General features: G+C 44.6%; 1 protein-coding gene across 3 annotated transcripts in view; it reads left to right on the top strand.

Moving 5' to 3' along the window:
- The window catches only part of LOC147121244 (glycine N-acyltransferase-like protein 3), a 67,849-nt gene that overhangs the window by 33,193 nt on the left and 19,423 nt on the right, over positions 1-15,233 (top strand). For all 3 annotated transcript variants that reach the window (XM_085981458.1, XM_085981456.1, XM_085981457.1), the window contains one exon: positions 8,890-9,022. In XM_085981458.1, coding sequence (XP_085837584.1) covers positions 8,890-9,022 — 133 coding nt within the window. The remainder of the gene's footprint in view (positions 1-8,889; positions 9,023-15,233) is intronic.

The raw sequence follows: 15,233 nt of genomic DNA, 5'->3' as shown, positions 1-15,233 counted from the left end.
CCTACACCGACAGCCATCCCACCCAAGCCCTATCCCCGTAACCCCACGTATTTAATCCCCCCTAACACTAAGGGTCAATTTAAATTTTTTTTTTTTATCATGGCCAATCAACCTAACCCGCACATCTTTGGACTGTGGGAGGAAACCGGAGCACCCGGAGGAAACCCACGCAAACACGGGGAGAATGTGCAAACTCCACACAGACAGTCACCCGAGGCCGGATTTGAACCCGGGTCCCTGGCGCTGTGAGGCAACAGTGCTAACCACTATGCCACTTTGCAGGTTCATTTTGATTTGATCTTCCTTGCATCGATTGAGAAGAGACTTGGGGGCTGCACTCTGAGCTCTTTCCCTGGGCCTCTCCATAGTCCTTTCCAGCAGATTTGATGTACAGGTCTCTCCAGGCCGAGATTCAAGGCTGCAATGAGCAGGGTGTGGATGGAGAGCAAGATCGACCCTCCCCTTTAAGAACTGGCCGGCGCCAGTCTGCCTGTGTTCCATTGCTGACTGACATCACATGAGCTTCGCCAGCGCTCTGAGGTAGCGTCTCGCTCCTCGGCGTTAGCACCTTAACGCTCCAATCACCTCCAGGGGCGATAGAAGCCAAATGTGCAGTCGGAGGCGATAAATAGCACCAGGTGCTAAACTTTGCACCGGACGATAATTGCGCCCCAAATGGGGCGATACCGAATTTCTCCCCCTTTGTGTCCTCCTCACAGCTTACTTTCCCACCTAACTTTGTATCATCAGCAAACCTGGATACGTTACACTCAGTCATAGTGGTTAGCACTGTTGCCTCACAGCGCCAGGGACCCGGGTTCAAATCCGGCCTCTGGTGACTGTCTGTGTGGAGTTTGCACATTCTCCCCGTGTTTGCGTGGGTTTTCTCCGGGTGCTCCGGTTTCCTCCCACAGTCCAAAGATGTGCGGGTTAGGTTGATTGGCCATGATAAAAAAAAAAAATTGGCCCTTAGTGTTAGGGGGGATTAAATACGTGGGGTTACGGGGTTACGGGGATAGGGCTTGGGTGGGATGGCTGTCGGTGTAGGGACCGGGTGCTAGGGTTTGGATGATCAGCCATGATCTCGTTGAATGGCGGAGCAGGCTCGAAGGGCCGAATGGCCTACTCCTATCTTCTATGTTTCTATGTTATGTTTCTAAGTCATCAACACATATATTTATATATTCATTCATGTACTTATATTTTATGGTACATAACTGAATATATAAATATATATACAGTATTTGCAATATATTTCACATATACTTCCAGAATTGCCTTTGCTGTCATTTTCCATTTGCATCACATCTGTTATTACTAAAACTTGCTTTATTCACATTTTTTCAAACTTACAAATACTTAGCACTGACTCTTCCCTGTGACTTTGATCTACTTCCAGCTTGGCCTTCCTAATTGTGTCTACCAGCTCCCTTCACCAGAAGCTGCACAGTAATTGAGACACTGCCAGATATTTTTGTTACTATGACAATAATTTTATTACTTCCCTCATTCTTTTATGTACTGCAACAGAAATATTAAATAAAAAGTACAGAAGCATATAAATATATTTGATTCCACCATTGGCAGTCCATTGGTAATAGGAGGACAACTTAGAAATAGCTAATGAATTTTCCCAATTGTAACCTGTAAATAATTAATGATTTTTTCTGACCTGTAAGGAATGAATTAATTCACCCGACCCTGACCTATAAATAACTGATGAATTTCTCTGACCTGCAAATAAGTGAATTCTCCCGATCTGTAAATAATGAAAGAATTTTATGAGTTTGCTATGCTACAACACTAATACCAAGTATAATATGTAGAGCTTTGTAAATGTATTAATTTCAGCATTATTGTTCACAATGGTCATTTTAATATATAAATAAATAATGATGGTAGCTTTGTATTTACCTACAGAAGGCAGACTTTTTTTAATGGATTGGGTCAGATGTGCAGGTAAAGTGTGGAATGCAGTGTGTAGAATTTCAAAAAAACTTCATTTTGGTGCTGCTGTTCCTAGATATTTTTGCACAGAACTGTGCGCTGTACATGGATTGTGCACCCTGAGCATGCGCAGTGTACTTAATTTTCTAAGATGCATCAGTATCATTCAGTTAGCTGTACGGATTGAATATTTTCCTTTAGATTCTAGCAGCTTTTGTTTAGTTGTTTTTCACAATTATTTTGAAGAAAAGGTAGAGGACAAATTTCAGACATTTTATTCAGATAAAATTGCATTTTTCTAAAACAGAGAGTGTGTGTGGATGTGTGCGAGAGTGAAAAAATAACAGTGTATTGTTTATATCCTGATGTAGTTTCTGTTTTGTGTTCTGTAAACTTCAGAAAGTATATTATGTTGAGGGGTGGAGAGAGAGAAGCCGAGATTTTAACCATGCCCACCCAGCACAAACGGGGTAGTTAAAATGGTGGGGGGTTCACACCATGTTCCTGCCCATATCATTTTGATTGCTGGGACTCCAGCATCGTGGAGGCTGCTCGCCCCAGGCAGGGGCCTAATTAAAGTTGCGGCCTGATGGCGTTACTTACACTATGACATGATTTTTAACTCCAGGGATCGGGAAGACTGCATGGGGCTGAGTCTGCCAGCCAAAACTGGTGGCAATCACCATCAATAAGGAGGGACAAGTAAGTGTTCTTTTTAGAAACATAGAAGATAGAGCAGGAGTAGGCCATTCGGCCCTTCGAGCCTGCTCTGCCATTCAATGAGATCATGGCTGATCATCCAAATTCAGTACCCTGTCCCTGCCTTCTCCCCATATCTCTTGATCCCTTTAGCCTTAAGAAATATATCCAACTCCTTCTTGAATATATTTAATGTATTGGCCTCCACTGCCTTCTGTGGTAGAGAATTCCACAGGTTCACCACTCTCTGGGTGAAGAAATTCCTCCTCATCTCTGACCTAAATGGCTTACCCCGTATCCTTAGACTGTGACCCCTGGCTCTGGACTCCCCGGCCATCAGGAACATCCTTCCTGCATCCAGTCTGTCCAGTCCTGTTAGAATTTTATAAGTTTCAATGAGATCTCCTCTCATTCTTCTAAACTCTAGCGAGTATAAGCCCAATCGACCCAATATCTCCTCATACGTCATTCCTGCCATCCCAGGTATCAGTCTGGTGAATCTTCGCTGCACTCCCTTCATGGCAAGAACATCCTTCCTCAGATAAGGCGACCAAAACTGCACACAATACTCAAGGTGTGGTCTCACCAAGGCCCTGTACAACTGCAGCAAGACATCCTTGTTCTTGTACTCGAACCCTCTCGCTACGAAGGCCAACATACCATTTGCCTTCTTAACTGCCTGCTGCACCTGCATACTTACCTTCAGCGACTGGTGCACAAGGACACCCAGGTCTCGTTGCACTTCCCCCTTCTCCCAATCTATTGCCGTTCAGATAATAATCTGCCTTCCTGTTTTTGCCACCAAAGTGGATAACCTCGCATTTATCCACATTATACTGCATCTGCCATGCTTCTGCCCAATCACCCAACCTGTCCAAATCATACTGGAGTTTCTCGGCATCCTCCTCACAGCACACACGCCCACCCAGCTTTGTGTCGTCTGCAAACTTGGAGATATTACATGTAGTTCCCTCGTCTAGATCATTTATATATATATTGTGAATAGCTGGGGTCCTAGGACCGATCCCTGCGGTACCCCACTAGTCACTGCCTGCCACTTGGAAAAAGAGCCGTTTATTCCAACTCTTTGCTTCCTGTCTGCCAACCAGTTCTCTATCCAAGTCAGTACCTTGCCCCCAATCCCATGTGCCTTAACTTTACACGCTAATCTCTTATGCGGGACCTTATCGAAAGCCTTCTGAAAGTCCAAATACACCACATCCACTGGTTCTCCCTTATCTATTCTACCAGTTACATCATCAAAAAATTCCAGTAGATTAGTCAAGCACGATTTACCTTTTGTAAATCCATGTTGACTTTGTCCGATCCGGTCACTGTTTTCCAAGTGCTCTGCTATTACATCTTTTATAATGGACTCTAGCATTTTCCCCACTACCGATGTCAGGCTTACCGGTCTATAATTCCCCGTTTTCTCTCTACCACCTTTTTTGAATAGTGGGGTAACATTAGCTACCCTCCAATCCACGGGAATTGTTCGAGAGTCTGTTGAATTTTGGAAGATGACCAGCAATGCATCTACTGTTTCTAGGGCCACTTCCTTAAGTACCCTAGGATGTAGATTATCAGGCCCTGGGGATTTATCGGCCTTCAATCCCGTTAATATTTTCTTACGGTTCCCTGTGGCCCAGGAGGAGCAGGAGTGCTCCTTCTGGCCCAACAAGAAAACCTTGGGTCTCCTTTTCCCCCTTTACTGACCACAATTGCTCTGGACTCTGCCTCGCTGTGGACTATTCCCTTGAGACCCCAACGGTGTCGAGCACCCGCCCCCGGCTCTTGCATCATTCCCGCTGGCTTCAGGCGGGAGACCGAGCAATGCAAATGAGACTTAGAAGTTTAAATGGCCCAGCCCTCACACTCAGCTGTCCACAGGGATTTCCCGTCTGCCCACCCTGAACGAGACCCTAGTTAAAATCAGGGCTTGAGACACTGGGGTCAGAGAGTGTGTGTCTCTTTCTTCAGTCTAATGTTAATTCAGTTGTTTTTTTTTTAAGAATTTAACTTATGAAGTCAAATATTTATCTCGCCTGTGTTTTGTTGATGGTCAGAAAAAGTAATTGCTAATTCCTTACAGCTGTGAGAAATAGAAAATAATAGCTAACACCTATGGTACAGAGAGAGAAAGAGAGGCACGCGGACCCACGACCAGTGTGTTTTTCCTCATTCTAATTAGATTTTTTTTTTAAATGAACAAGTTGAAATTTTAAAAGCAAGCACAGTTACTTTGAAGAAAGCAGGTTGAGGGTGAAGGGAGCTCAGGCTTCTTGCCATCTACCCTTGGAGAAGCGAGTGAGAATAAGGGGGAGTGGGTGCAGTATTAAGGGTGAAGTGAATGACAGTGGATCAAGGGGGAGGATACACATGTTGCCTCAGGAGTTCAGAGGGATAAATATAGGGTTAGAGATGGGAGTGAGGGGGTAGTAGGAAAGGGTAGAGGGAAAGTGAATGGGTAAGAGCCACAATGGTGGTGAGGGGGTGGGGAGAAGCAGAAGTGATTGGGGAAGAAGAATGGAAGGGAGTCACCGAATGCCACAATTTCCCTGCCATCCCCACAGCAATGCAGCCTGTAACCATTGATGGGTTACTTTCCCCACCACACCTTCCACAACTTAATACCTGAGAGAAAGGTAGAGAGAAAAGAAAAAGAATGAAGGGGAAAAAGCAGAAAAGAGAAAGTGAGACAGAAGCAGAAGACGAGAAACCGAGGGAAATAACAGAGATGGTTTTAACCCCAAAAACAGGTTGGGTGGGAGGTTAAAGCGTTACAAATCTGAATCCCGACCCCAACCCGCCTAATTCTGGTTTTAACGGCGGAGGGGCGGGTAACCAACCCGCTCCCAGGAAGCGGATTGTCCATTTAAATATTATAATGAGGCTGGCATGCCTCAGATTTAACTACCATTTCAAATTTAACTCTGGCTGGTTGGGTTTCACAGGCCTCGGGGGAACCCGCCAGCTAAAGTAAGGCGAGGACTGCTGGATCTAGGAGGTAAGTGCCTGGATCCAGCGTCCCTGCCTCACCCACCCCCGCAATCGGAGGTCCCCCACGAGGACTCCGATTTCCCCCCCACATGGCCTCCGAACGCCATCCCGGACCCCCCTTCCAGCCCTGATGCCCCTCCCGCCCCTGTTCTCCTAGGTTTCATGACCGTTTTCTAGCCCCCACCCCTGCTCCCATCCCACCTCCATATTAAAATTCCGGCCAGAGAGACCATATTCTCTGACTTATGGGTTGCGACAAAGTAGAACGTTTGTATCACTAAAAAAGTTTTGAAAATCTTCTTTCAACACCACAGTGTGAAGATGTAGTGACATTTCTAAACACTAGCATTTCCTGATGCGACAGTGGCTGTGCTGCTGTAAGTAGCAGGGCACAGGAGAGTTACCCTGTTTGGCAATCCAAGGCACTGCTTCCACAGGGGAGAAGTCCAGAGGAGGTTAATGTGTCCTTCATCCAGAGGATTGGCCTTCAAATGTGGGAAAAAAATTGCAGACGGATCAGATCAGCTAAGGAAAAGCTACTCACCATAACCAAATAGATGGGCAAAGTGTACTCCTCACAAACTGTATTCTCTCATTTACACTACCTGCCAACCCTTTGAATGTTTACCACATAGCAGCTATAATCTTACCTAAAATTCTTGGCACACTGACATCTTAAAAGGACTTACACAAAATCTTTCTAACAAAATCCAACTGCTTGATGCATGTACATGTACTCGCATCTGCAGTGAGTCTCAGGATGGGCACCTGGTGCCTCTTGCTTCTGATACTTTCAGCATCTCAAAATTGTTTCTTTGCTTGCAGCAGAATGTGGCACATAATGGAAGGGAGCAGATATATAAGGGTATGCGGCTTTGTAACATCCCAAGAAACCAGTACTTCATAGTAGTGTGCATCACTCACTCCATGTTTTACAAACATCAGTACAGTTACATCCTACCCAAGGGATTTAGATGGTGAGTTTGAGTATGGAGCACTGTGAAAATCACAGAGCACGAGTGAGCTTGAGCATGTGGAGGAGGAACTTGCTAGCAGGAGAACCAGATTGTGGCCTTCCTCGGCTACTGAGTCCAGGGATTGGCACCTTGTGCATCCTGCATATAAAAAGGTGCTGGTATCTCAGCACCAGTGTTTTATGTAATCATCCGGGAGTGTGCAAAACACCCTGCAATGTCTGATGGTCACTATCCATTTGTTTGCAGTCATGCATGACCACTTAACAGAACTGCAGTCCATCATGGAGCTGGTGGTAACACAAAAGCCACCTGTAGTAGAGCTCACAGTGACAGAAGTTCTAAGCCCAGTTGGAATTATGAAAGCTCAGACTTCTTTTAAAGGTGCCTTGGGCTCAAATCTAAAACGGGTTCACTTGTCTAGCTTCAACATGCTCAGAGATTACATGGTCAGAGCCATTACACAGGGCTTCATTATTCATAAGTAGTACAAGATGAAAGAACACACTTCCTCGCATTTTATTCTGCACCAGCAGAAAGAAACTCTTTGGACAAAGTAGTAATCACATATTCCCAATTTATTGTCATACAAACGCTCAGTACATGTACTTCTTATTTATTTTCTAACCCTAGCACTTCTCCTTGGTGACAATGAGATAGATTTTGACTTTACGTGATAGTGTAAAATGGGGAAGAGCGAATCAGCAGCCTGTTTTACATCTCTCCTGATTATTATTTCCATTTACTTAAATGGAAATAAAAATTGGGAGAGATGTGAATCGGGCTGCCCATTTGTTATCACCTGTTTTACACTATCGCACAAAGTTAAAATTTACCCCAAGGTGTTTCACATCTTAATGCTGTACTCCTTCCAGATGCTTCGCCAGTGGCAAGAGTAAGTGAGGTAGCTGGCTTCTTGTTATAGCAAAAGCCTTTTGGGATTGAGGTAACCCTGTACCACCTTGTGCTGGTCATGAGATGGCCCTTCAGCTGGTGCCTCTTAACTGTCCAGGCATCTGCTCCCATGCAGCTCAATGTATATGCCGAAGGAGAGCCAAGCAGCAGGAGCTTGGCTGGAGTATGCACGGATGAGGCTGCTGGCACTCATGGTGGTACCAAATCTGGCATACCCAGGCTCCCACCCCCAAATAACAAAATATGTGTCAGAAAGTGGGCAGGACCAGTCAGCTGCAGGGCAATCTCATAAAAAGGAAGAAAAAAGACTTGCATTTATATAGCCCCTTTCATTACCTCAGGATGTCCCAAAGCGTTTTACAGCAAATGAAGTACTTTTTTTTAGGTGTAGTCACTGCTGTAATGTAGGAAACGCGGCAGGCAATTTGTGCACAGCAAGCTCCCACAAACAGCAATGTGGTAATGACCAGATAATTTTTTTTTAGTGATGTTGATTGAGGGATAAATATTCGCCAGGACAGCGGGGATAACTCCACTTGCTCCTCTTCAAAATAGTGTTGTGGGATCTTTTACATCCACCTTAGAGAGCAGACGAGACCTTGGTTTAACGTCTCATCCAAAAGATGGCAGCTCCGCCAGTGCAGCACTCCCTCAGTACTGCATTGAAGTGTTAGTCTAGATTTTTGTGCTCAAGCCTCTGGACTAGGACTTGAAATCACAACCTTCTGACTCAAGACGTTGAGCACACAAAGGTACAGGGCTATCTCAATTCCAAAAATCTTTTGGTCATGCCAAGAAGCCGGCCACCTCACTTACTCTTCCCACTGGGGATGCACCTAGAAGAAGTACAAGATTAGGATATAAAACACATTGTCACAAGGTGAAATGCTTATTTAAACAAAATAAGAAGTTCATATATCGAGCAGTTATAGAGTAATACATTGGGATTACTTTATTACTACTTTGTCTAAAGAGTTTCTTTCTGCGAGCACAGAATAAGGTGCGAGCAAGTGTCTTCTTCTTGTACCACTGAAATCATGAAATACCTTCACTGGGGCACTTTCAAAGCAACTCCCAGAATTAGTTTAATATTGAATTGCCAAAAAACACTAGACCCTGTAGCTGACAGATGCCCTGGTGCTCAAGTGAAAGATAGTATTGTAGGAGTCACTTTACAGAACTTGTGTTGCAATATTATCTTCAAAAGCAAGTCCTCCCAACTATAACAGAAGAGATTCCATTTACTTGAAAGGAAAGCCATGATCCTGGTGCCTTTGATCACCAAGATTGAATTGTAGCACTTGTACTGCCTTACAAGTAATTACCCAAGCCTTCTCATTTTGTTTCTGTTAAGGAATTGATAATAGTTTCCTTGAATTGGTGAAGGATGTTGCAGCTTGCAAAAAATTCACAGTAAACTGTGCAACCAGTTGCTATGCAATGATACTCGAAGATCCAAAGGACCTGCTTGACATCACCTCAGAAAGGTAGGCACTAACTTTCTGTAGAGGGTCAACTTACAGGCAGTATTATGCTCACAAATGCACCAGCTTTCTGCACCAGAGTGGTGGGACACAGTTTGCACATACTTTTGATCCAAACCATGACAAGCGCTTCCACATGGAAGAGGAGAGGGGAAGAAGTGAGTCAAAATGGCTAACCACCCTACAACATTCATGTAATCCTGCTAACAGCTGGGTAAAGGATACCACTGGGGGACAACTGGAAGGCGTTCTTCAGCCCATTATTTTGGATGGAAAGGGTGTGGTGTGGGAGAGGAAGTTGAAAAGGAATATTAATTATCGGGAGGGAATGTTCACTAATGGTTTGTTTCTCGGCTGCTCTCTTACTAAATATTTCTTACTGAGTCTTTGTTTTATGCCTCAGGGGGACTTTTACTCTGATGCAGGGATTCACTATATGTTCCTTCTGCCTCCTGAACAAAAGCAAGGCAATCCTATTAGGATGCAGTGATATCCAATAAAGATATCACAAGTGAATGGGCTCTATTAAAACAATATCAGCTGTAGTTTTAATAGACCTCCTGTGCTGGCACTATTGTATTTGGGATGGCCCCGCTTTCTAGCAATGTTCTTTTTGTGTTTCTTCAATAGAGACACGGTACTGTACTGAATCCTTTCACCCAGAGCAGCCAGGTGGCAGGGACATAGAGAGCATTACATAGAAACATAGAAGATAGGAGCAGGAGTAGGCCATTCGGCCCTTCGAGCCTGCTCCGCCATTCAACGAGATCATGGCTGATCATCCAAACCCTAGCACCCGGTCCCTACACCGACAGCCATCCCACCCAAGCCCTAACCCCGTAACCCCACGTATTTAATCCCCCCTAACACTAAGGGTCAATTTTTAAATTTTTTTTATCATGGCCAATCAACCTAACCCGCACATCTTTGGACTGTGGGAGGAAACCGGAGCACCCGGAGGAAACCCACGCAAAGGTCTGCCTTCCCCTTCTGTACTCCCCCTCTCCCTAGTGAGCTCTCAAGACAATATGGACTGGAAACTCATCCATATTATGTAAATAAAGCTGATCCCTCACAATTAGGTGGTGTCAGCAAATTGTGCTATTGGGCAAATGGGTACGAATAACACATTGCCAATTAGTAATGGCTGATCATGGCACGGAAGGAGGCTATTTGGCCCATCGAGTCCGTGCCGGCTCTCTGTAGAGCAATCCAATCAGTCCCATTCTCCCGCTCTAGCCCCGTAGCCCTGCAAGTTTATTTCCCTCAAGTGCCTATCCAGTCTCCCCTTGAAAACATTGACTGTCTCGCTTCCACCACTTCTGTCAGCAGCGAATTCCAAGTCAGCACCACTCGCTGCGTAAAAAAGTTTTTCCTCACATCCCCCTGTATCTCTTGCCCAAAACCTTATATCTGTGTCCCCTAGTCCTTGTACCAGCAACTAGTGGGAACAGCCTTTCCCTGTCTGGCCTATCCAAACCCGTCATAATCTTGTACACCTCTATCAAATCGCCCCTCAACCTCCTTTGCTCTAATGAAAACAAATCCAGCTTCTCCAACCTGTCCTTGTAGCTAAGATCCCCCATCCCCGGAACCATTCAGGTAAATCTCCTCTGCGCCCTCTCAAGGGTCCTCACATCCTTCCTAAAGTGTGGTGACCAGAACTGGATGCAATACCCCAGTTGTGGCCTAACCAGCGCTTTATAAAGGTTCAGCATAACTTCTCTACTTTTGTACTCAATACCTCTTATTTATGAAGGCCAAGATCCCATATGCTTTGTTAACCACTCTCTCAATATGTCCTGCCACCTTCAGGGACCTATGCACATTAACTCCCAGGTCCGTCTGTCCCTGCACACTCTTTAAGTGTATATTGCCTCTCCCTGTTCCTTCTGCCAAAATGCATCACCTCACACTTCTCTGTATTAAATTCCATCTGCCCATTCTGCTAGCCTTTCTATGTCCTGTTGCAGTCGATTGATCTCATCATCACTGTTTGCCACACCCCCAAGTTTGGTGTCATCAGCAAATTTAGAAGTTCTACTCTGTATTTCAGGTAATATATATATATATATATCAAAAAAAGCAGTGGCCCCAGCACTGACCCTTGGGGAACACCACTGTCTACCATCCTCCAGTCTGATAATCAGCCATTTACCACAACTCGCTGTTTTCTGTCCTTAAGCCAATTCCTTATCCAAGCTGCCACTGACCCACCTATTCCATGAGCCTCAATTTTGTTAACCAGCCTTCTATGTGGTACTTTGTCAAACGCCTTCCGAAAATCCATGTAGACAACATCCATTGCATTCCCTTCATCAACCCTCTCTGTTACTTCATCAAAAAATTCAATTCGATTAGTCAAACACGATCTGCCTTTTACAAATCCGTGTTGGCTCTCCTTAATTAGCTTAAACCTCTCCAAATGCCCGTTAATTTTTCCTTGATTATTGTTTCTAAAACTTTACCCACTACTGATGTTAAACTGACCGGCCTGTAGTTACTAGGATTGTCCTTGCACCCTTTCTTGAACAATGGTGTCACATTTGCCACTTTCCAATCCTCAGGCACCTCCCCCGCATCGAGGGAAGATTGGAAAATTATGGCAAGTCCTTACGCTATCTCCTCCCTCAATTCCCTTAGCAACCTGGGATGCAAGCCACCTGGACCAGGTGACTTATCCACTCTAAGCATACCCAGTCTTTCTAGTACATCCTGTCTATCAATTTTCACCCCTTCCATTGCTTCTACCTTTTCCACTTTTACCGATATTTTGTCAGCATCCACCTCCTTAGTAAACGCCAATACAAAGTACTCATTGAGTATTCTAGCCTTGCCCTGCGCCTCTAAGCATATATCACCTTCTTTGTCCGTAATAGGCCCCACCCCGCCTCTTACTACCTGCTTACTGTTTACATGCCGGTAGAAGATTTTTGAGTTCCCTTTTATGTTAACCGCCATTCTACTCTCATATTCTCTCTTTGCCAATCTTATTTTCATCTCAACTTGTTGTATTTGGTCTGGTTCTCCCTTGAAGAATTCACCTGACATTCATCATACACCCTCTTTTTTTGTTTCATCATCTTCTCAATCTCCCTCGTCATTCAAGTTCCCTTACCCTTCCCTCAGAGACCTAATCGGAAAATATATGCCAATGTGTAACATTAAAACAATGAAGCTGATGCCAAAAGAGTCTTGCCATTGGGACCCTTTCTAGAAATCAAACCATTGTGGTAGCATGGCCAAGCAATCTAACAACAACAACAACAACTATTTATATAGCACCTTTAATGCAGTAAAACTTCCCAAGGCGCTTCACAGGAGCATTATAAAACAAAATTTGCCACATAAGGAGATATTAGGGTAGATGACCAAAAGCTTGGTCAAAGAGGTAGATTTAAAGAGCGTCTTAAAGGAGGAAAGAGAGGCAGAGAGGTTTAGGGAGCGAATTCCAGAGCTTCGGGCAGCTGAAGGCACTGCCACCAATGGTGGAGCGATTAAAATTGGAGATGGTCAAGAAGCCACAATTGGAGGAGTGCAGATTATTTCGGGGGGTGGGGGGCGTTGTAGAACTGGAGATTACAAAGATAGGGAGGGTCGAGGCACGGAGGGATTTAAAAACAAGGATAAGAATTTTAAAATCAAGACGTTACTTAACTGGGAGCCAATGTAAGTCAGCGAGCACAGGGGTGATGGGTGAATGGGACTTGGTGCGAGTTAGGACACGGGCAGCAGAGTTTTGGATGAACTCAAGTTTACAAAGGGTGGAACGTGGGAGGCCGGCCAGGAGTACGTTGAAATCGTCAAGTCTCGAGGTAACAAAGGCATGAATGAGTGTTTTAGCAGCAAATAACCTGAGGCACGGGCTGAATCGGGCGATGTTCCAGAGATGGGGCTAGGCGGTCTTAGTGATGGTGTGGATATGTGGTCGGAAGCTCATCTCGGGGTCAAATATGGTGCCAAGGTTGCGAACCGTCTGGTTCAGCCACAAACAGTTGCCAGGGAGAGAGATGGCGTTGGTGGCTAGGGAACGGAGTTTGTGGCGGGGATCGAAGACAGTGGCTTCGGTCTTCCCAATACTTAGTTGGCAGAAATTTCTGCTCATCCAGTACTGGATGTCGGACAAACAGTCTGACAATTTAGAGACCGTGGAGGGGTCGAGAGAGGTGATGGTGAAGTAGAGCTGGATGTCATCAGCGTACATGTAGAAACTGACGCTGTGCTTTCTAATGATGTCACCGAGGGGCAGCATTTAGATAAGAAAAAGGAGGAGGCCAAGGATAGATCCTTGGGGGACACCAGAGTTAACGGTGTGGAAGCAGGAAGAGAAGCCATTGCAGGTGATTCTCTGGCTACAATTAGATAGATAAGAATAGAACCAGGCGAGTGCAGTCCCACCCAGCTGGATGACGGCGGAAATGTGTTGGAGCAGGATGATGTGGTCAGCAGGCTGGATTAAAGTTCCAGTCTGTGCGGGAATGTGGATTCGAATCCCACCGCGACCAGAAACCCCATGTATTTGACGAGAACTAATTTGCAGGGTTATGGGGAAAAGCTGGGGTGTGGGACTAAATGGACAGCTCTTTCAGAGAGCCGGCACAGGCACGACGGGCCGAATGGCCCCCTTCTGTGCTGTAAGAATCGATGATTCTAGGCTAAGGATTATAAGTAACTTTGTGTAAGACAATCAGAAGGAGACTATAACAAAATGGTTGTGGTAATTAGAGTTTTATTTACTACAAGACAAAGCATAGTTAACAAGTGATATTGCTAACAGTCTTACCATCTAAGACAATAGATACAATAAAAACAGTATTACCCGCTCCTCTTGGTAGAGATGTTACCCCTGCCTCTTCCTGGTGTTCTTTCTTCGGTTCTCTACCGAGTTCTATCTTTCTCCCAGTTTATGCCCTGTTTCACTTCCTGCCATGTTGTTTGATCACCCTGTGCTCCAGGTTCTGTGGCTCCATTACCACATCTTTCTTGTATTGTTCACTTTTCTTTGCATGCAACTCCACTTAATATGAAAACTTGCCTTTGGATTGTGTAAAGATTGTAATCTCACCATCTGCCCTTCCCTTGATCAATAGCCCTCATGCTGTAATCAAATAGCCAGTAGCCCATACAATATGATCAAATTGTCCTCTTGTCAGTACCTCACACAATATGATCAAACAGGTTTCAGTTTACTATTGCATCACCTGAAATTTATTCTAGCTTAATGCTGTATCACCCAAAACTTATTAACCCCATGTTTGAATTTTACCATTACCACCCTGCTTGCTTTAAGCTAATACTTTAAAAATATAATTCTACCATTACCCTGCTTCCTTACAGTTATCATCCTTTGTTACTTATTTTGTGAGGTATTATGACATGATTGAGGGAGGAGCTACTGATGCTGGTTGTGTGGCGTAGCTGAACAAGTAATATAGAGGCTGGGATTCTGGTAGCGTTCATTATCTTAATATCTGTTTTCTATCGCCAAGCGTACTTGGGCGTGTTATTGCCTGAATTGTTGAATACTGCTGGCCTAAAGGGATAACAGGACATTCAACCCAACAATAGAAAACAAGAACTCTTCCACAGTTGTTGTGAACTCTTACAGGTGGAGTTCTGGCCCAGTGAAATATGGCAGTAGTGTGTCCACAGCAAATAAATCTTATCTATGATATGCTGAAAAAAATTGTATCTGCACACTCTTCCTGCTGTCGTACTTGCTTCTTAATGTCACACTTTATCACACACATTGTTGATTGGCTTAAAGTAAAACATCAACAAATCAGAACTGGTAGTGAACATACAAATAAAAAAGCAAAGTAGGCAGCAAATAAAATGCTAATGATAAACTACGAAGGACTTGCAAAAATCATTAATCATGAATGGCCAATCAGAAGAACCAACATTTTATATATGGAGTGCCCGGCGGTGCCGAGGGTTTTTTGAGGGCATGTTGTTATGAAAAGTAGAAATAATTTTTATATATGTATAAATGAGTTTGTCTGTCTGTCTGTCTGTGTGGGAAGGAGAGAGAGAGAGAGGGAAAGAGAGAGAGGGAAAGAGAGAGAGAGAGGGAAGGAGAGAGAGAGGGAAGGAGAGAGAGAGGGAAGGAGAGAGAGGGGGAAGGAGAGAGAGAGGGAAGGAGAGAGAGAGGGAAGGAGAGAGAGAGGGAAGGAGAGAGAGAGGGAGAGGGAAGGAGAGAGAGAGGGAGAGG

This window comes from Somniosus microcephalus, chromosome 3 (assembly GCF_052327205.1).
Source record: "Somniosus microcephalus isolate GS21.2 chromosome 3, FLI_Smic_1.0, whole genome shotgun sequence".
Taxonomy (NCBI): domain Eukaryota; kingdom Metazoa; phylum Chordata; class Chondrichthyes; order Squaliformes; family Somniosidae; genus Somniosus; species Somniosus microcephalus.
This window is presented reverse-complemented; position numbering and strand designations above follow the sequence as displayed.